A 20,480-nucleotide genomic window follows, 5' to 3' on the forward strand; every position below is an offset into this window, starting at 1 on the left:
GCCTGGAATGGATTAGCAGTAGATTCCGGTCATGCAAGTGAACCAGCCTTACCCCAACCCGTCATGTAAATGGTAAGGGTGTAGCCGAGATGCCATCGTTGCATGATCCATACTGAAGGAAATTCTCCGATCAAATAGGTAAGGTAAAAGCTGTCCAGGTGGTCAATCAGGGGTTCACCATATCAGTTGGTGTGTGCACCCACATTGTTGTCAGCCATTGGTATTCCTGGCCGTGCATCTTGAGATCTGTTCTCATGCCGAAGAGCTGTGTCTATATTAGAAACACGAGCACACGGCAGCCAGGGATGGACTCCTTACAGCTTGCGTACTGATGGACGTCTTGTCGGTTTGCTGGATACCGTAGCAAAAAAATCTGTACAATCAGTGACCAAGACTTTAAATTTGGGGTCCAGTCACACATACAACAGCGGCATCAGGTAGCGGTCGATTTTCCTTGTTAGTTTCTTGTATTCTTCCGGCGTATAGTCTGGCATCTCTGGTCAGTTTCGTGCCTGGAGATCAACAAGAACTCTTCATACCTGACTCTTCAATGATCTCACCATTGCGGACGGTAGTGGTGAGCTGAAGACCGTCCAGGCCATAGCCTGTCTTCTCTGCTGAATGCTTGTCCACGGTGGAAGGATCGGTGGACGAAGCAACCTCTGAAGGCGCCATGTGGATGTTTCCCTCAGCACTGGTAGACATGGTGGATGCAGATTTGGGCAGATTGAATTGTACTTTCGACAGGAAGCTGAGTGCCATCTTCGACGGACACCCGACCACATATACTATTTGACTCAAAGCGGTGTGCACCCAACCCCTATCGCTACTCCAGGATACCGAACTTATCAGTCACTGGAGACGGGCTGCGTCGTCGCCGCAAGGTCTAGACAGCTGGTTGGGGTCTTGGGTGTGAATGATCGGATAACCGCATATGAAGCTCAATAGATCGCGGGCGAAACCGATATGGGTAAAAAGTTGCCTGTCTTATCAACTTCGACAAGGGACGGCTGGTCCAGGTGGGCACTGCTATATCATTTCGCGGCAAGATAGTAACCGGACTGGTGTCTGCGCCATGCCATTCTTCTCTGCCACTGCCGATATCGCTCTTTTCTTGTACTTCGACGTTTATGTCGTACCCTGGTCGTGGGCAAACGGAAGAAGTTGGCTGATGGAGCAGCGCAAAAGACAATCATATCTCGGTTGCCACTATCGGCGGATAACCACGCTTTGTGGGCTTCAGACGTCGCGGATAGCCGGCACATGAAGTACAGAGTTTGCTATAGCGGCTACGGAGGTTAGTTCACTGGTGTCCTGGTGTCCTGGCGACCTAATAACTTGTGGCCATCAGCTTCGTTCCGCAGAGGAATGGCAAGAACGATTGCAGCCTCCTAGCCACCATGATCCGACCTGTGCTGGTAGTAGTATATAGGTATCGCTGAAGCTCTGCCGCTGTAGTATACTGTACCATCACTGGCACCTATTCTTTAGGTGCATGCGTGAATGGCCAGACTGCACACTCTACCATTCCCTCCGTTTAAGCACACTTACTCATCTCTAGTGTCGTCTGGGTATAAAAAGGTATGTGGGAATAGTCAAGGCAAGCACCAAATTGTATCCAAGGGGCAGCACGAGTTGGTGGACGATTGCTTCGGGGTTTGGGGGCTTAGTTCCCTAGTATTCTACTAAGCTTTAGACCTCTAGGTGCTTATTTGTCAAGTGTGGGTGAAGCCTTTAGCTGCCCCGCCCCCTAGCTGCGCTTAGACACATATCATTTCAAGGTTAAAACGCCCAGGCTTTGGGGACTGGGGATGCCTAAGGTAGACTCCTCATAAGGCTGATGAGGCCTAAGCAGCCTTATTTGCACCTCATCCCTGTGACCTCTTCCTCTACTTGCAATTTTCAAACATGAATAGCCACCGCTCGGCAATACCCAAGTTGACCGCAGAGTGCCCCCCACGAGCAACAAGACAAGATAAGACGTCTTACTTGTCCGTGTCAGGTGTCAGACTCAATGCAGCACTCGCATCGCCGTTCGACCAAAGTGTGCACCCGATGTAGGAAGCGGAAGACGAAGGTATGATGCTGTTCTCTTCTGCTCTGGGACCTCCCGACCTACACTGAGAGGACGGAACTAATCAATGGCCGCTCAAAGTGTGATTTCAAGTTCCCAGCCTGTACATCGTGCAAAGTCGCGAAAGCAACCTGTCTCGGATATGATCCGGTCACAAAGGAAGCAGTCCCAAGAAGGTGAGGCCTACAACTGTATTGAGGCGCCCCCCTACGCTGTCCATGAGGAAATATGCTGCTTACACATTCATCATACAGCCTGGTCAGGTCTCTGGAAGCCCGGGTGGCAGAGTTGGAAGCACAAGTGCGCGCATATCGAGATGTTCCCCAGAATATGCCCTATCTGATGGCCTCTGAAATCTCACAAGCCACACTATCGTTTGGCATACCCTCTTCGCGCTCGTATCTGCGATCCCGGCTTTCTGCTGCTCTCATCTTTCGTCCATCTTGCCCCCCGCTCGCTCTGGTAAGAGAAAGAGAGCACGATGCCTCAGAGAAAGAGAATCCCGCGCCAACACCTAACATACATCGCGAGCTGAGTGGCACGACGACGCAGAGCAAGCAGACTCTTCTCAACCTAAACAGTGTCCCCATCTCGGCGATTAGGCGGATGGTGCAAAACTACGCCGACATTATCTTACCTCAATATCCTTGTGTCTCCGAGACAGCATTACATGAGATTGTGGAAAGTCTTCAGAACGAGGAACTCAGAGACACCAACAGCGTCCTGGTGTACGGCATCCCTCCTACTTCAAGACTGGGGCATTTTGAGTATTTCATCTTCTTCATTGTCTTGGCTATCTCGGCCATAACATTGACCTGGAAGGCGGAGGACCAAGCACGTACGGCGTCAGAGTCGTTCTACAACTCTGCCCTACGCCATCTGCAAGCCTTGAACAATCCCGACGACATGCAAGCTCTTCAAGTCTCTTTGCTGCTAGCACACTACGCTCAGATGTCCCCGGAGAGGGCGGACAACTGGACCTGCATAGCCAATGCCGTCCGAATAGTTCTCGATCTGGGCCTGCACAGACAATCGCCGGACTGGTTCACAACTGAGCAAATCAGTATGCGATCCAGGCTCTTTTGGGTCATATATGGCATGGAACGGTCACTGTGTAGCAACCTTCGGTTACCATTGTCGTTCCCAGAAGAGGCCATTACGGCTACGGTAAGCCATCCAATCTCTCGTTTTAGACCTAGTATTGATCGCGCCCGCAGTTTGAGGCGTCCGTTCCAGACGAGGCAGCGGTGTCTTCCACCACGCTTGATGAGCTGGAACGCAAGTCATCCGCCAACCATATCTATCGTTACCGGGCTCTGGAGACAGAAGTGCACCGGGTCCTGCATCTAGAAGACGACCTCTCGATCTTCGGCCAGCCTGATATGGATAGTTGGATTCGAGACATCTCCGAACGACTAGTCCTGTGGTACGAAAAAGCCCAGACATATACTCGATACAACATGCTCGAGTTCAAGCAGGTGCAATATCATCACCTGAGAGCGCGCATCCATCGACCTACTCCACGACTCAGAGTCCGAAGTCCTGAAGACCGCCGGATCGTGCTGGAAGCCTCCCTCAGACTGATCGAAGACTACACGGGCCAGGTGCGGCGACGGCGCTTATTCTATCCATGGCACGGAGTCCATATTCTTTTTGAAGCTGCTGTCATTGCTCTTGAGGCCTGCTGGTCTTCTCGTGACTGGGAGCCATTGAGGGCGCAGGCGAAAGAAATGCTTCAAGAGTCCCTCCCCCAGTGCTTCCAGGCCTTGACGTATATCAGCAAGTGGTGGAACGAAGCTGCCGTCTGTGTCAACCGACTCGCTCCTCTGACAGAGAAGATCGCCTCGGTTTTCGCCGGTGGAAACTCGATGCTTCTCTCTTCTTATGAGGACTCGTCGATAACAGAGGAGATCCAGAGATTGTTGTTTTCTGACGGTCCCTTGACTTGGAATCAGGCTCCACACGCCGACCCTCTCTGGGACATTGACGACAATTTCCCCATATTCGACAATACTGCATTTAATGATACAAACCTCTTCCAGTGGGATCCAGAATGGGATTTCATGCCAATGAACGATGATTCATCCCAAATATCACTGGAGGGGACAGTTTTGCCGGCCGCAGACGGAACGATGCCTTAACGACAGAGGCCAGGTCATGAGTAATGCCTCTTTCGCCCAGCCTCGAGTCATGTGCGCCAGAGACCAGACATCTGGTTGGGCTACTTCGATAGAGATGAATGTTCCAGACCGAACAGCTCGTGCATGGTTGGATCAGTGGATTTGGAAGTCAACAAGACGACGATATCTTGTAGACCCAATGGTTTGATTGCTAATCACTCGCTCCACGCAGCCAATATATCATATACTACAAGTCGTGTAATCTCGATTCTCAGTCAACCCTATGCGCACTAACAATCCTGCCCTCTCCATAGGTATCAGGACAGAATGTCAAGGATTATCTCGTCTATTCCGAGAGCATTGGCACATTTGGCAAGGCTCTCGGCTTGCAAACGCGCGTACAGTGATGCAGAGTCAGATATTGGGGACCCAAGGGCAGACTCCAACGACTCTCGGTCCTCGAACGGTTCAAAAGCTGCATCATCGTCTCCAGATGTCGAGTGAAGATTTGAGCGAAAGATCCCTGCGGCAGAGAAGGGCAGGAAGTCTTCGTAGGTGATGGGAACTGTCTCGACCACGCCAGCCTCGAGCAGGCGAGACAGCGGGACAGCCGAACCCGGACCGGACCACGTCCAGCCACGAGCACTGCGTGTGCAGCGGCACTCAAAAAACACCAGCCCTTGTTCCAGCAACGCCTTCCAGTCGTCGGGATACTTTGCAAAGACTTCCTTATAAGCTTCTTCGTGATCCTTGCCCTCATCTACAGATCCCATCCGTTGCAACGCCTCGGACAGGATTTCGTCGTACAGTCGCCGGCCCTTGGCCGTCAATGCCGCTCCACGTTGCTCGATCTCGCCAAAGCGTGCCTTGTGGGAGCCCGGGACCAGGCCCGTCGACACGCGGACGGGGAAGCTGATATGCTCACGCAAGGCCAGGAAGCTCGTCTGGCGCAGCAGAATGGCATACTGGCGAGCAGGTGGACCCTCGATTCTTGACTTGACGGCAAGGCCCTCCTGCTTCATTCTGGCTTCTGCCATTTCGATATCCAGCGTCCTAGGCGTCAGGTGGTTAATATGAGCACTATTGAAGCATGTGATGTCAGCCAGGATCGGGTGCTCGGCGGCCAGGATCTCGTAGTCTTCATGCGTGGCAGCGGCGACGGAATGCCATTTAAAAGTCTTCATGGCTTCGGCGATGAATCGTTCCGCTTGATCCGGAAAGAACCCTCCCTGCTCTTCTCCCACGCCGAGCAGCAGCACAAGCTCGTCGCTGAAGATGTTGCGCCGGCCGAGCAGCTGCAGTGCCAACTGGCGAGGCTCGGGGCGGAGCAGCTCCGGGCGCAGAAGAGTGGTGAAGATCCGGAAGGGATTCTTGCTCAAGGCCTTGGGATCGATGGGCCGAAACGCCGTCGCGTGCATCGGGAGTCCTGCCACGGATAGGTCGTAGTAGTCGACAGGATGCAGGCCGATCTGGGCAAAGACACGCCGGACAGTTCGAAGCTCGTGGGGCGTTCCGAGCCGGATCGCCCCGTGTCTTTCCAGGTCCAGTCTCTCTTCGACGGGCAGGTCTTTGCTGCTCCGGGCTTGGTTCACCTCTTGCACGATCCTGACTAGGTCCCCGTACAGTGGTACTTCGGCTTTGTACATGGCTGACATGGCGAGCGCGAAGGTCGTGCGGAGGTCATCCTTGTCTACGAAGGATGGCTGCTGAGCGCGCCGGGAGCAGTCTTGATCGACCGGGAATGTCTGCACAACGGCGGTCATGGTCTACTAGTCGGCGTCGTTCTTCGACTTTCGCCGTGCCTTGTGATGTCGAGTCCGACTGTATCTAGGTGAATGGTAGATGACAAACACATCCCATGTTCCAGCAATCGAGGTTGAGAGATAAGGTGTCTGATACCCGAGGTTTGGTATGTTCCCTCTTAGGACTGTTCCTGAATCGGCATAGCCAGCTGTCACCCGGACCGGTTCACTATCCGACAATAATGGGCCAATCGATAGAAGATTTCAACGATGGTTCACTACTAGTATTGATTTGTAGTCTCTACCTAACTGCCATCGCTGAGATGCAGAACAGAATTCGCGGCGCGCCATCCTCCTTGTCTGCCTGGGACTGCTGTAACATGTTATTCCTGTGAGGAATAATTTCGCAAGTGTTGCTAAGTACAGATTCAATTCGAACAAGGAGGGATATATCCATAGTAGACTCGAAGTGTTTGACACCCCTCACTCATTGCTGACGATATCCATAGATGATACTAGTATCGGCTATAAAGCGTCTGACTCTACATCTAGTTTTTGCTGTGTACGCTCCTTATCTTCATTGAGGCTGGTCACACGGATCTCGAGAAAGAGAACAAGAGTGGACAAAAGGGTGGACAACGCCAGCCCATCCGACAACAACAATATCCAATCCCAGAGACGGACGAACGGTTTGTGATTGAGGATAAGAATGCTGCTACCCATCGCTCGAGTCGACCAGGCAGGCAGGCATTAATCAGAGCTGGTGACGTCTCGTTGAGATTGCTTATTGGGAAAGGCTTGTGCGATCGTCCTTGCTGTGCAAATCTTGAGGACGATGAGACTCTCCAACGCTGGCCTTGGGTGGAATGCTCCAGCGGTACAGATTTGGAGCCCACGATGGATGTGGCTTGTCCTTGACGGCATAGACGGTCATGAATTTAGGGCACTGGAGGCACGCGAGCGATCATAAAGGTTGTTGGAGATGCGAGAAACTCATCTTGTTGATGAGAATTACCTCTCGCTGACTTATTACCTTATCTAGGGTCTATTTTCGACAGACAACAACTTGAACCAGCCTGTTCTTCTTCCCTCGACGCTGGTCACACCGGCTTATCCCCACTCCCCAACTTGATCTGTCCTCCTTATGTGCCCAATTGCAGCTGGACACTGGGCGAGTTACAGTAGGCTATTCCTGGACCTCTCCACGTATCTTGTTCAATGGTTGCCAACCCGGTCAGGTTCGTATCAAAGACAAAGTTCTGGCCATATCCTTCGAGCGCCAGCGTGGCGTCGGGTGCATACACGGGCCATTCGGGAACGGGGCCTCCGGCCGCATACGTGACCAGCGGATGATTGTTCGGATGCAAATCATTAATGAAGCTGATCCACATGCCACTGATCAGTCTGGAAATGGTTTTGTAGGTGTCCGGTTGGCCCACGAGTTCGCTAGTGGTGCCATATGGCGGGAAAAATCCATCGCCCTTCTCGTTGTCGAACACAAACTCGATTTCCTTGTAGTGGCTGATGCCGATAAGATTGCTCACACCGGTCAGTGGCCACACGTTGAACCGGTAAGTGTAGACCGTCACGTTGTATCTGGACCAGATTTCGGCGCTGAACCGTCTCCCTCGGTGGATGGTGAAATCGCCTGCGATGGCTGCCGCTCGGTGAAATTGCGTGCCATATGTGCTGTTTGGTCGGCCGATGAAGCTGGGCGGGGTTCCATAGGCTGGGATATCCGGATAGAGGAGCATCATATCGCGGGCCGTTTCGTTGTCAAGGCGGATGCTGCTGCCCGTGAGATATGCCATCAACGCAGAGTCGTTGTTGATGCCCGATGGTGCAAAGGCCGTGCCTTCGCCAGTGTTGGACCCAATGAGGAGAGGAACCTTGGTGAAGTTGCCCGCGCTCAGCGCCACCGAAGATAGATTCCGCAGGAAGTCACCGTCAACCACAGTGGAGAACAATGCACCAGTCCCGGTGGTCACATTGAGGAAGGTAATGTAAGGCACCGATCGAAGACAGGCTAAGCCGTCCGTCGCATTTGCGCAGCCCGTCCCATTCAACACACTTTGGTAAACTGCTTCATTCTCGGCCGCCGAATTTCCTTGAAACATCAATGGGCCTCCAGATTCGGCAATCGCTCCTCGAAACAAGCCATCATCACGCCCACCATAGGCCCTCATCTGATGGCCAATACTATCGGCTCCAGCAGACTCGCCCCAGAGGGTGACCTTGGCAGCATCTCCGCCGAACCGAGCGATGTTCTCTTGAACCCAGTGCAAGGCCAGTCGCTGATCTCGAAGGCCAAGGTTGGCCACGCCCGCAGCCGTGACTTCGGCGGATGATAAGAACCCAAAGGCTCCAACGCGGTAATTGAAGCTGACCCCGATAATCGGCAGCCCGGCCGCAACAGAGTCTTGCACGATAAAGCTCAAGTTGTACTTGGGGTTACTTCCACCGCCCATAGCATACTCCCCCCTGCAGATCTGTTAGACGGATTCGACGACGACGACAGTGACGACAGTGACTCACCCATAGATCCAGACGGCAACTGGCAATGCAGCATGCTCATAGCCGGCGGGACGAATGACATTGATGCTCAAGCAATCCTCTGACAATGGCAGGCCAATGTCATCACTCCCATACGACGGGCAGACGGGACCATATGCAGTAGCCAGTCTGATGCCGTCGAAGCTCGTATTGAGTGGTGCCGGAGGGGCTAGTCGTAATTCTCCCACGGGCGGTTGCGCAAACGGCATCCCCAAGAACCAGTCCTGATCATAATAAATGCTATGGACGCCTTGGTAGGTTCCATTTGAAAGGGTCGCCGTTGGGGCCGGCGGTGCCGTCGGTCCCGTCCAATGCGAGCTTGCAAAGGCGACAAAGCCAGAGGCCAAAAGGCCTGATAGTAATCGGGACGTGAGCAGCATTTTGAAGGACTGGGGACTCGGGCAGGAAGGCAAGACTGGGCAGCCTTTCACTGTATATATTATATTCCGGACTCCGGAGACTCACTATCTGAACTGAAATATCTCAATTGACTATCTCAGTTGACTTCGTCCGTCGCGAGTCTCTTATCTCGCAGCGTCTCGATACAGACTGCATGAAGGAAATATAGACCTACCCGGTTGACCACGTCGAAGCCAGAGCTGATAAGACACGGAGCATTTGGACAAGTAAAGAGGGTCTTGCCTTTAGGCTCTGCTCGGACTTGGAGACGCATTGTTTGAGGTGATTGAGGCTATTGAGGCTTGCCGTGTTACACTTGGCCATTGTGGGATGGTTGATATTCGCGCTCAACGTGTTCCTGCATCTTGTCGTCAGCATGACAGTGGAGACGTATGGGGTGTTGAGGGAGATTTTCCAACGTGATACCGACGCAAGGGTTTATAAACAATCGGCCGTCGGAAACTTTGCCTTTCTCGTGCTGGAGACTAGCAGAGATAGAAACAAGTACCAACGGTCACGCACAAGGGATGCGACGGTCGGAGTCAGAGCGCTTACAATGTGGATACTAGTAGGGACTATCGGAAATTAATGTGGAAAAACATGTCAGTCGACTAAGAGACTATGCTTTGTTAGAGCAAGCGAGAAGGTAGCTTCGGTAGGTCACCTAAAGGGCCGGCGAGAGACGAGATCGGTCTCCACGTGCCTGCCATGTTGCCCGCGGGGGTCGGCCAAGTGCTATCGTAGTACTGTACCTCAGGACTCAAGTTCGACGGTAGGCCGGATGGCCATGGAGGGCGGATCTGGTGGGGCTGGGGCTCTTCATTCGAACTGACATCTATTTCGATGAATGGACCGAAGCTAGAGTATCTAATAGTACAACCTACAGAGTATCTAATAGTATAACTTATAGAGTATCCAACAGGGTACCTATCTAACAGAGTAACTTACAGAGTATTTAGCAGTATATCTCTTACAGCGTATCTAATAGCGCAACTTATAAGAACCCCAACCCAACGTCAAACTCCACCAAAAATGAACCCCACGGCCCTGTCAGGCTTCCGGGTCTGTCCCATAGTGTCCAGGAGAACATCGGACTTGTTGCTCGACTGGCATCTATCGTGGTGGTCGACTTGAAGCAGCACGAAATATCTGTGTATCCCATCAAAGAAAGACAAATATCTAAAGTCATACCATGAGAACTTGATGCCCACCTCACTTCATCGATCGTTGTTCTCCTTGCCCTACTTGCCTCTTTACTCGCATCTTCTCTTCCTCTGCTGTACCCCTTCATTTTCTATGTTCTAATAGTGTGAACCAACCCCCATCGTCACTATCGCATTCGGGATCAACCCCTACGAATTCATTTCTGCATGCTCAAGGTGTCCGACATGGTGCAGGTAGACGAAGAAGACACTAGTATCGACATCGGAACATTACATCTCAAGACGGCCGGGTTTTATCACCCATAGCCAGATTAAAAAGGGTATCAATACAGCTGGTCGACATTTTGTTGAGTCTTGAACACATCGTTCGTTTCATATTACTGTGATACTATGCTGTTGCTGTTGCTAATATCACCATTACTATCTAGGTTGAGGCCACTGCAACATCCTCCTGCTGACATTACTCGCGATTCTTCCCAGACCCATGCATTTTCTCCGAGGATTGAACAGTCCATGCAGCCATCGGCGGTGTGATGTTTTCCAAAGAGGAAAGAGCCCATATTACTGCGGCCTTCTATCCAACTGGGAAGACCATCATTTGACCAACCACGTATAGTTGACTTCCAAGGGTATTGTCCATGAAACTGCTGCCCTTTTCCATCACTTTGGACCAGGCGTGTCACATTCAGGTAGTGCAACTGCTAATATATCATCAACGGATATGACGAATACATACGTCGGCGACAAGGCGGCCCAGCACCTTCAGAAACCAACAAGACTCTGCAGAGGTCATGAATATGCAGTCCAAGCCTGAGTATTATCTTCTTTTGAGAGGAACTCTTGTATATTTCTGGAATAAGAGAGTGAAAGGTAGACATCGGTATCCACAACTCGACATAGAGGATGGTCAGACCGCTAGCAAAGAAAGGAAATAGCCTTCGCCGTAGCAAATCCTCTCAAGATGATACAATGAAGGCAAAAGAGTTACACTTCTTGTGGATGCCGTCACTCATCTGCCGGCTCTCAAACGTCCATCCAAAGTCCATGATAACTTCCGCCTTCTGTCTGTTCTATCACGACTGATTCGTCACACTCCAAGCATGCGGTGTCCGTCGTACCAGACCCGAATAAAACCACATGCCCATAGTATACACATCATAAACAGGCAAGTGAACCGCTTCCTGGATAGCCCGAGCAAAAGGCGGCATCTGAGTACATTCGAGCACGAGGGCCCCTATGTCGGGATACCTCTCCACCAGGTCACGGGCACACTGGATCAACTCCTCCTCGATACGTTCATGGACATACGCGGCGCCGTCACGAACCATGCGTCCCAATTCGCCATCTTCAGGGACGCCGATGATGTGCAGACGATCGACGTCTCCAATAAGCAGCTGTGAAAGATGCAGCGCGCCCAGTTTCGATGCGTCGAACGTGATGATCCCCACGGACTGCGTGGGCGGTAATAACGCGTGAACTGATGGGATCTGGATCAGGGCTGACGTCGCGACGGGGACGGAGAGACGTTTCGCCAGCTCGGGCTGGGCCATGGCGAGGAAGCCGCAGCTGGTGATGATGCCCACGCAGCCGCGGGCTATGAGGCGTTGACCGGCTTCGACGAAGCGGTCGACGAAGTCTGCCGTGTAGCCGTCCTTCGTGACGATCTGGTGGAGCTGGGAGCCTTGCGCTTGTTCACGGACGAGGGGGAAGGGCCATGTCTGTTCGTTGAACGGGTCGCCTGGTGGTCGGGGGAAGTGGACATCTACTGAGATGAAGCCTAGGGGTGGTAGATGTGATACCGATGGTGGAGGTGAAGATGATGGTGATAGTGGTGGTGGTGGTGGTGGTGGTGGTGGAGGCAACGGTTTATCTACCGGCGATATTGATGTTGATGCATTGCTTAGGTTTATTTCCATGATATTGTCGTTGCAGTTGTTATTGGTACTGTTCGTGAATGAGATCATTACATGCAGTGCCTCTGGACAGTGGTGGTGCCAGCGGTTGGCATTTCTTCATCAAAGAGGAGCCGCAATGGATGGCTTTCTGTTGTACTTCGACAGCAGGGGAAAATCGATATCTGCAGTACCTCATTCCAACTCTCAAACGACGTCCCTTGGTCTCGTTAGAACCTGACCTGACCTGACCCCCAATGGTGTGACCCAGATAAGGGCCAACCGCCTTGCTCTCGGTCTGGCGAGGCTGTCTGGCTCCTATCGAGCCAATCACGCGAGAGATTCTCCAGCCCCTTGGGACAGGAATTCGGCCGGGCAACTCTCCGTTATCAGCTCCCCAACTAATAAATAACGGTTATACAGAGTAGACGACATCTCTCTTCCTTTCTTACTTTCTACAGGTCTAGTATGACCGTGTTGCCTGCCATCTCCTCGACGAGCAGCGTCTCTTGCCGAACTCTCAGGGTCCTCGATTGCCCGACTCTCAAAAAACCAACCTGCAACCACGTCTAGAGACCTTCCAACCTTGGTCCTTGTCGCAGCCCTTGCCCATCTTCTATTTAATCAGACATCACTTGGTCTCTGTCCTTTTTCGTGCCGATGTCGTCTGCCGCAACACCCACCAAACCCAGGGTCGTCGCCCTGGGCAATCCCAAATATGTCGGAGAAGACTATCTGGCCGAATTCCAGAAGGACTTCGAATTTGAAGTACTCGAAGCGACCAATCGCGCCGAGACGCAGAAAATGCTCCCCAACATGGTCGCCGATCGTCCCATCGACGCATTCATCATCCGCATGGGCACCCCGCCATACGAACCATTCGACGACGATCTGTTGAAGGCGCTGCTGCCGCATTGTAAGATCATCACTTCGGCATCGGCGGGGTTTGTAAGTATAGAAACAGCCTCCCTAAGCACATTGACCTTTATCAGAATACCCTGTCTCGAGACTTCTCTCGAAACTTCTTGTTTGATCATTGTCCATTTGCTATCTCTCGCTCGTCCATCTTGACTTGTTCAGTCCCCTCCTTCATGTCGAATTGATTTAAAGGAACTTCATATCTTTCTTTGTGCTATCATATCTATTTTCTCTATTTTTCCAATTTCAGTCCCCGTCCCTAAGCATCATCAACTCGTTCCCCTCCCCTGACATCAATCATAGAACGAATTCGACGTCGACTGGATGACCAAAAACAACATTTGGTTTTGCAACACCGTCGACGCCGTGGCCGAAGCAACGGCCGACATGGCAATGTTCCTGATCCTCGCTGTCCTCCGAAACACGACGCAAGCCGAACGACAAGCGCGCGATGGAACCTGGAAAGCCAACATCGTCCCGGCCCGCGACCCGGGCGGCCTCACACTCGGCATCATCGGCGCCGGAGCGATCGGCAAATACGTGGCGAAAAAGGCTGTCGTGTTCAACATGAAAATCGTATACCACAATCGACGACAACTTCCCAAAGAGGAAGAAGATCGGTACGGATTGACGTATTACTTGAAACTCGAAGATTTACTGGCTGCTTCGGACGTCGTGTCTGTCAGCTGTCCGTTAAACCAGCAGACCACCAACCTGTTATCCTATGACGAGTTTGCGGCGATGAAGGACGGCGCTTTTCTGGTCAACACGGCGCGTGGACCTGTCGTGAATGAAGATGCTCTGATTCAGGCACTGGAATCGGGGAAGGTGACTCGTGCTGGATTGGATGTGTTTCATAATGAACCCAATATCAAGGAGTATTTCAGGACGAGTGAGAAGGTGGTCGTCCAGCCTCATATGGGCGGCTTGACGGACTTGGCTTTTCAGAAGTCGGAGAGGGAATGCTTTCAGAATATTCGGTCGTTGTTCAAGACTGGGAGACCGGTCGCTCCTGTGAATGAAGTCATGCAATAAAACGATGGTATATGGTGAGAATCTATTCGCAAAAGTTGCTGGATGTCTAGGTCGGAAGTCCACAATGGCGTGTTTAGCCTACCAACAACAGAACCGGGTCCGCATTCCGAGTCAGCAGCATTGGAAATCAAAAGGACACGTTGGACCGAGGAGTACGGTAGATATCTCAAGCGTTAAGATCTATCACTGGTGACAGGGGGCTGTAGCTCAACGTCGCAAGAAAGCAAGTACGTATGTAAAGCAAATCCATCTCAGCAATTTCGTTGATACAAAGCCAACAAGGGTCTCTGGTCATATCGTATCCTGTTGGCCATTGCTATCCCTTTACTCTTCTGTCTACCCAGCCCGTGACTCCGTCTAGTGCCTCAATAATGACCTTTTTGGTAGGAAACAGTATGTCTGTAAACATCTCTCGAATCTCGCACGAACCATCATCTCTCTTCCACCAGTACCCTCAGCACCCATCCCATCGATACTCCTCATAAACCCGATTCATCACAAATTCGCCCTCGGCGACAACGTCACCTTCCTAGCCACGGACATCTTCGTCTTTTTTAGCGCTCTGGGCCCCTCACTGCCCTGCATCAGCTCATTGACGACATTCTCCTTCGTCTCGGGCCTCGTCCTCCATTTCCAGCTCTTGACCAACTGCCTCTCCAAACCCTTGCCCTCCAAGACATCCACGACCCAAGCACCAATATTCGGTAGAAATTTAAATGCATGGCCACTTCCGGCCGTGGCAACAAAAACGCCCCTCCGGCCCGGGACATGGTCGATGACGAAATGATTATCCCAGGAATCCGTATACCAGCACAAGCGGGTGAGATCGATACCGACGCCATTGGCGGGCAGATCAGGCAGGAAGTCGGCAATGAACCTTTTGACCACCTTGATGGCTTGCGCGGGGACTTCATCGGTGATCCGTTCGGGGTCGGTATACCTCGTGACGGGGACGCTTCGCTCGCGGCCATCGTGCTGGAGTTTCGGGTTGGTGTATTTGGTGCCGCGGTATCCGATCTTCATGTATCCGTCGTCCGTGGCGGCGAAGCCGTACAGGCCGCCCTCGGCGCCGTCGCGGATGTTGTATGTCCACGACGGGAAGGTGTGCGGCGAATACCGCCGCGCGAGATGGTCGGGGAGTTTCATGATCACGACAGACCCGGCCGTGGCCTCGCATACCGAGTCGAGTTCTGGGAGCAGCGCGGGCGTCCAGCCGCCGCAAGCCATGATGGTGAAGGAGCTATAGTGGGATTTCCCGTCGAGTGTGCGGATCCCTGTCACTGTTTTGGTGTCATGAGAGGAAGAGGAGGAGGAAGAGTAAATGAACGACTCCAATGTTCCTGACTGGGGTCCAAAGATGGTTCGCACGCCTAGCGTTTTGGCTTTGTGGAGCGCGAAATAGCACGCTTTGTCGGCGAGAAGCGTTCCGCCCGTGGTGTCGAGCACGCCCAGGTACGACTGGCCGCGTTGCCGGCGGTGGAAGGGGTCGATCCCGTATCCGAACCCTTTCTCCTGGGCGAGCTGCACGTGTGCGGGATCGTACGTGTTCAGTTGCGAATTGGTGAGGCCGGCGGCGTTCATGTTCTGCATTGTTGCCTCTTCCCACGCGGGGAGGGTCGATTGATCGGTCAGGCTGAGGTTGCCGTGGTTCAAGAAGACTTTGTCTCTCTCACTGTTCATCCCCTCGGGCACGTTGCCGGAGGCGATCTCTTCGTTCCATTGCCGCCACAACGAGCTGGCTTCGATCGACAGATTCTGGTACTCGGTCTGCGCGCCATACGCGGACCGGAAGATCTTGTTCATGTCGGCGGAGGCCGCGTCGCATCCTTTGAAGTACGAGTATCGCGATACGTCGTACGGTTGCTTATCGAACATGGTGATGTTCTTGTAGCCTCGTTGAGCGAGGTGGATGGCCGTGCTGAGTCCGAACACGCCGGCTCCAACGATGTTGATTGCTGCATTTTTGTCCGAGAGTAGAGGAGGGCTCTGACTGGAGGACTCCATCTTGGGTTTTTCTTGTGTGTATGATAGTCAGCCAATACTGCCTCCAATCGTTGTGTTCAAGGTCGAGTTGGGGCTGCCAGATTGGTCGAGTTATATATAGTAGTGATGTCTCGACTCCCGAGAAGGCTCAGCAATTAAGCGATGCGGTTCCCGTCGAGCTTCCAGAAGCTAACACCTCAGGGTGTATCGCCAGCAGCTACCAAGCTCGGTAATTCCCCGGGCTCGATACGAATTTATATACTAGTAGCCTCTGGAGCAGTATGATTTTCATCAAACTCGAAGAAATGGTTTACGGTGGCCAGCAACTGGCAGTACAAATAGACTGGCCAGAGAGCCAACAGGACTTCTCCGCGGTTCTTCTCGATCTGGAAGGCGGCCAAGATGCCGGCGTTGCTGTCCAGCACTCTGACACTGTGACACTGTGTCCCCACCAAACAACTCGAGAGGATCCAGCGTTGACGGGAAACGCCTCCTATAAAGAGTCGGAGCTGTCTCCGCAAAGTCGTCTCCCACTACTTTCTCAAACATCGTGAAGGACGACGACTATTCAGTGTTAAAAAGTTATTGAACTATACCTTATGCAGTAACAATGAAGATAAGATAGGAGGAAATTGTCCCTTATCGATAAGATACAAGAGCAAAAAATATTTGTCGACGAAATAGGCAATTGTAACCTGTATTAATTTCCTATTTAGGAGATTTCGGTGAGCCGGTCAGGAGTGGACTTCCAGAGTCGACAGGGGCCCAGACCGGTCAGGAGGCGAACTCGGCGGTGTCTGCCGTCAGGCTGGGGGAATCCGAGCAACAGAATCACATCATCTATGATATCCATTCAGATCAACTGCGCAAGTCGTCACATCTGACTATATCGCTCGCTGTGCAGACCTGAACAGGACTTCTATTGCATGTCAAACAGAGTAAAGCGACGAAACGCCAGCTAAAGAGCAAAGCTTGCGCCCAGATTATGAGTATTGGTGAGCAGAGATGGCATAGTGGCACTGTCGCTGGTAGTAGAACGGCTAGGTGGAGATATATGTGTGAATATCAATATTCAATATTCAATACTCTTGTGGGCCCTCGATCGCATAGAAGCTGTAAGGCAGGTGATACTCACAGGAGGGGTCTCACTTATTAAGCAGATGATCTAGTCTCCTCAAGACAACAGTTCTGCCAAAGTATGCCACGTTAGTGAAGAAGATGTGTACTGCCCCCAATTATACATATTGCATCGCAAGGCAAGGCACGGTGCGAGCAGAACGCCACTCAAATGACGACCCTATATTTCCACGTGACAGGACCAGGACCAGAACCCTATAGTGCAACCATGGTAGGATGGCAACAAAGAGACCCTGCATTGCCAGCGTACCAGTATACGACGACCAAACAAGAAACAAACACTTTTCCCAGATGAGCCCATATTATAGTCCTTCGCCATGCACTTCAAACCGCCATGAATGATACAAGGATGGGTGATGTATATTGTAACCAATCATAACCCCGAATCAATCTGATCAATGGGTCCTAGTTGCGTATAATCGTCCCAAGTCTGACACAGCGCGTTGACCGCATCGGGGGATTTGATGTTAGGGATATCATCGGGTCGTTCCTGTTGCAGAGAGCCGGTCAGCAATCAATCCGCAGTAGATGGGGCTCGAGGGAGGAATGAGAGTTGGAAGACTTGTGACTTACCAGAATATTCACGTAAAGCCCACCGCTAACATGCCACGCAATATGGCAATGGAAGGGCCACACGCCCGGGTTGTCCGCATCGATCTGTAACACCATGTACGCGGGCTCCCCGGTTGCCGGATCAGCAGGCCTTAGCTGCTGAGTATCTCTTCTCATGGGATTGTCAGGTCTGATGACCGTGCCGTCCCAGTCACCGACGCCTTCGTCAAGAACATACATGTTATGACCGTGGAGATGCATTGGGTGGGCAACGGGCGACAGATTGTTGACGATGATGCGGATGGTGCTGGCATTGCCGAAATCGAAAACATTCCATTCTGTCGGATACACGAACGCCGTCCCGTTGGCAGTACTGCTGCTGCCCTTCTGCTGCGCCCGAGCAAGGACAGGATCGTTATAACAGGTCCGGAAGGTCGAGTTGTTCATGGTCCACACTAGATGGCCGGTCGCGTTCAAGCCAAAATTGATGTCGATCGATACCTCGGTGGCCGGGGTCGGGGGCGGAGTGATGGGGAAGTATGGTGTGGTGAGGCTCAGGTCGTCATTGGCACAGCCGTCAGTATTGTCTGGCCAGGCAGTCGTGTTCGGTTTGATGTTGATGTCGGCGTTCTGGTAGTATATCATTGCATAGCCGTACGGTTGATGCGTGGCCGAGCAGTTGCTGATGACTGAGCGCATCCAGATGGCGTCGGTGGGTGTGCCAGTAGCTTCGACGACGATGTCTGCGCGCTGGCCAACGCCGAGAGTCACGATCTCTGTAGTGTACGGCACGATGGGCACAAAGTCATAAGCGATCACTTTCAGTTGGTGGTTGTCGATGCTGAATTTTTGGATGCCTTCTGCCCCGCCGTTGATCAGTCGCAGGCGGTAGGTCTTGCCCTTTGTGAACTGGAACTTCGAGTAGCCCGCTCCGGGGGTACACTTGGTGCTGTTGCTGGTGAGGGAACAGTCAAAATCGCCTTTGCCGTTGATCAGATTGTTGTCCGAGAAAGGAGCCACTTTGCTCAGGTCGGTGCCCATGACTTCCTCCAGAATGTCGAAGTAATTGCCGTGGTAATAGTCGGTCAGAAGCACCGGGCCGAGGTCTTCGTCGTAGTCAATGTTGGTCGGTCCGTGAACGATCATCGCCCCGAAGACTCCGGCTGCATATTGCGCTGAATAGTGGGCATGATACCAACTGGTGCCGTACAAATCGGCGTTGAAAGAATAGGTGAACGTCTGACCTGGGGCGATTGGACATTGGGTGACACCGGGGACGCCATCCTCATAGGGGGTACCCTTTTGCAGAAGCCCATGCCAGTGCAGTGAAGTACCTTCTTGAGGACTGGTTATGCCGTTGACCACCGTCACTTCGATGGTATCTCCCCAATTCGCCTCGATGGTAGGCCCAGGAAACTGTCCGTTGATCACAATGACGTCTCGTTCCACACCATCCGGGGCCATGACGGCCCGTTCAATCACAAAGTTGTATTTGCGAACGACCCCGGTCACGGGAGGATTTGTATAGGGATCGGTGTTGTTGGCAGTTCTCGAACCCCAGGGGAGAGTTGTCGGGCGGCTGCCACCACCTCCTCCACCTCCTCCACCTCCAAACCCGGTGTCGAACCCACCACCTCCATTGTTGTTGTCGCCGTAACCACTGCCATGGCCCTGGTCGACATTGTTACTATTGCCATTGCCACCAGAGTCGATATTTCCACCCTCACTCCCACTGTCACTGGCGCCGTTGCTACCGTAGGTCCCAACGTCGTACCCAGGGGCACCGATGAATGGAGGAAACCTAGGTGCTCCTCCTCTTCCCTGTTTCCCAATGGTACCTAACGGAGATCTGCCGTTTGTCTGAGACTGAGGTAGACCCCATCTCCCACAACGGATGTTCGAAGGTTGAATGCCTCGGCGCGGGACAGCAGTGGGAAATATGAGATCTGATATCGACTGGGGAAGGATATGAGTAACGGTGTCCTCGGGCCAAGGGGGGTTCGTGAACGTGGCTGTCTGTCTGGATGTTGTCGTTGATGAATTGAAATATGTCGAAGTATTATATGCACCCGTCACAGATATCGTTGTTGATGAATTGGCTGCCCCCACCGTCACATATATGGTACACAAACAGAACAAAACCTCCAGGAGCCGAAGCGAGTGATGCATCCTGGTCCAACGAAACTGAATAAAGAAAAGTCGATATGGCGTCCCTCAAGCGAGTGAAGAGGTCGGCGATATCAAGAGGGAACTGACAGTTGAGAAACGAGAGACAGTATCACCTTGAAAAAGAAAGGCAGGAAGGCTGTCAAGGCGGGAACATCATGTTTTACCCTGAGGGTGCCGCCATCCATCCGTGGGTTTGTGGAGCAGCCCTGTCGTCTGGCCTTGACATCCTCGTGGTATACGGGTTTGAAGGCGGCGGCAATTGTTGATATGGACTCAGATTTCCAATAGTTTGGAGTTAAGGCGAATCGTGGCTGCACCCCAGGGTGTGTTTGGCGGTACGTTCAACCAGGGAGCAGGAAGGCCCAGGGCCAAAACCGAATGGAGCCGACCTGGTCCCAGCCCTCCTGCATCTTGTTGATCTTGTTGATCTTCCGCTAAACAGATCCCCGGGATTTTGTTTTGGTGCCAGACGGCGTGAGCGGCTGACAGCTGTGACGGTCTCCTGACGGCTCCCTGACTTACCAAGCCCATCAGCCTCGCTGTCAGCCGCCAGCGCTGGGCAACTGATTTCAGCTTGCTGGGCGGAGTGCAAATAGCGGTTGTACCTGAACTGCCGGGTAGCCTCTTTCAGAAATCTCACGTTTCTTTCTCCCTTTAGGAGTGTCTAAGATTCGAGGTCCATTGATGCTAATGTTAAGGCTGAGACAAGGCGGAAAGCAAGAGAACAAGAAAGCTTGTTGAAG

At 52.4% G+C, this 20,480-nt stretch overlaps 7 protein-coding genes across 7 annotated transcripts; 2 read left to right on the forward strand and 5 right to left on the reverse strand.

Moving 5' to 3' along the window:
• Nucleotides 1-2,302: 2,302 nt before the first annotated feature.
• On the forward strand, nucleotides 2,303-4,215 carry A1O1_07014 (uncharacterized protein; the record flags this gene model as incomplete). Its single annotated transcript, XM_007727888.1, has 2 exons — nucleotides 2,303-3,241; nucleotides 3,292-4,215. The coding sequence occupies 2 exons, from the start codon at nucleotides 2,303-2,305 to the stop codon at nucleotides 4,213-4,215; spliced, it is 1,863 nt and encodes a 620-aa protein (XP_007726078.1).
• A 296-nt stretch (nucleotides 4,216-4,511) lies between these two features.
• A1O1_07015 (uncharacterized protein) lies at nucleotides 4,512-5,957 on the reverse strand (the record flags this gene model as incomplete). Its single annotated transcript, XM_007727889.1, has 1 exon — nucleotides 4,512-5,957. The coding sequence occupies one exon, from the start codon at nucleotides 5,955-5,957 to the stop codon at nucleotides 4,512-4,514; it is 1,446 nt and encodes a 481-aa protein (XP_007726079.1).
• A 1,121-nt stretch (nucleotides 5,958-7,078) lies between these two features.
• On the reverse strand, nucleotides 7,079-8,869 carry A1O1_07016 (uncharacterized protein; the record flags this gene model as incomplete). The annotated part of the gene is made up of 2 exons (XM_007727890.1): nucleotides 7,079-8,417; nucleotides 8,472-8,869. The coding sequence occupies 2 exons, from the start codon at nucleotides 8,867-8,869 to the stop codon at nucleotides 7,079-7,081; spliced, it is 1,737 nt and encodes a 578-aa protein (XP_007726080.1).
• Nucleotides 8,870-11,124: 2,255 nt separating this feature from the next.
• Nucleotides 11,125-11,967, reverse strand: A1O1_07017 (uncharacterized protein; the record flags this gene model as incomplete). The annotated part of the gene is made up of 1 exon (XM_007727891.1): nucleotides 11,125-11,967. The coding sequence occupies one exon, from the start codon at nucleotides 11,965-11,967 to the stop codon at nucleotides 11,125-11,127; it is 843 nt and encodes a 280-aa protein (XP_007726081.1).
• Nucleotides 11,968-12,603: 636 nt separating this feature from the next.
• Nucleotides 12,604-13,896, forward strand: A1O1_07018 (uncharacterized protein; the record flags this gene model as incomplete). Its single annotated transcript, XM_007727892.1, has 2 exons — nucleotides 12,604-12,891; nucleotides 13,165-13,896. The coding sequence occupies 2 exons, from the start codon at nucleotides 12,604-12,606 to the stop codon at nucleotides 13,894-13,896; spliced, it is 1,020 nt and encodes a 339-aa protein (XP_007726082.1).
• A 495-nt stretch (nucleotides 13,897-14,391) lies between these two features.
• A1O1_07019 (uncharacterized protein) lies at nucleotides 14,392-15,900 on the reverse strand (the record flags this gene model as incomplete). Its single annotated transcript, XM_007727893.1, has 1 exon — nucleotides 14,392-15,900. One exon carries the CDS (start codon nucleotides 15,898-15,900, stop codon nucleotides 14,392-14,394), a length of 1,509 nt encoding a protein of 502 aa, XP_007726083.1.
• A 1,489-nt stretch (nucleotides 15,901-17,389) lies between these two features.
• Nucleotides 17,390-19,737, reverse strand: A1O1_07020 (uncharacterized protein; the record flags this gene model as incomplete). The annotated part of the gene is made up of 2 exons (XM_007727894.1): nucleotides 17,390-17,506; nucleotides 17,590-19,737. 2 exons carry the CDS (start codon nucleotides 19,735-19,737, stop codon nucleotides 17,390-17,392), a joined length of 2,265 nt encoding a protein of 754 aa, XP_007726084.1.
• Nucleotides 19,738-20,480: the final 743 nt, after the last annotated feature.

This window comes from Capronia coronata (genome assembly GCF_000585585.1).
Source record: "Capronia coronata CBS 617.96 chromosome Unknown acBCG-supercont1.6, whole genome shotgun sequence".
NCBI classification, from domain to species: domain Eukaryota; kingdom Fungi; phylum Ascomycota; class Eurotiomycetes; order Chaetothyriales; family Herpotrichiellaceae; genus Capronia; species Capronia coronata.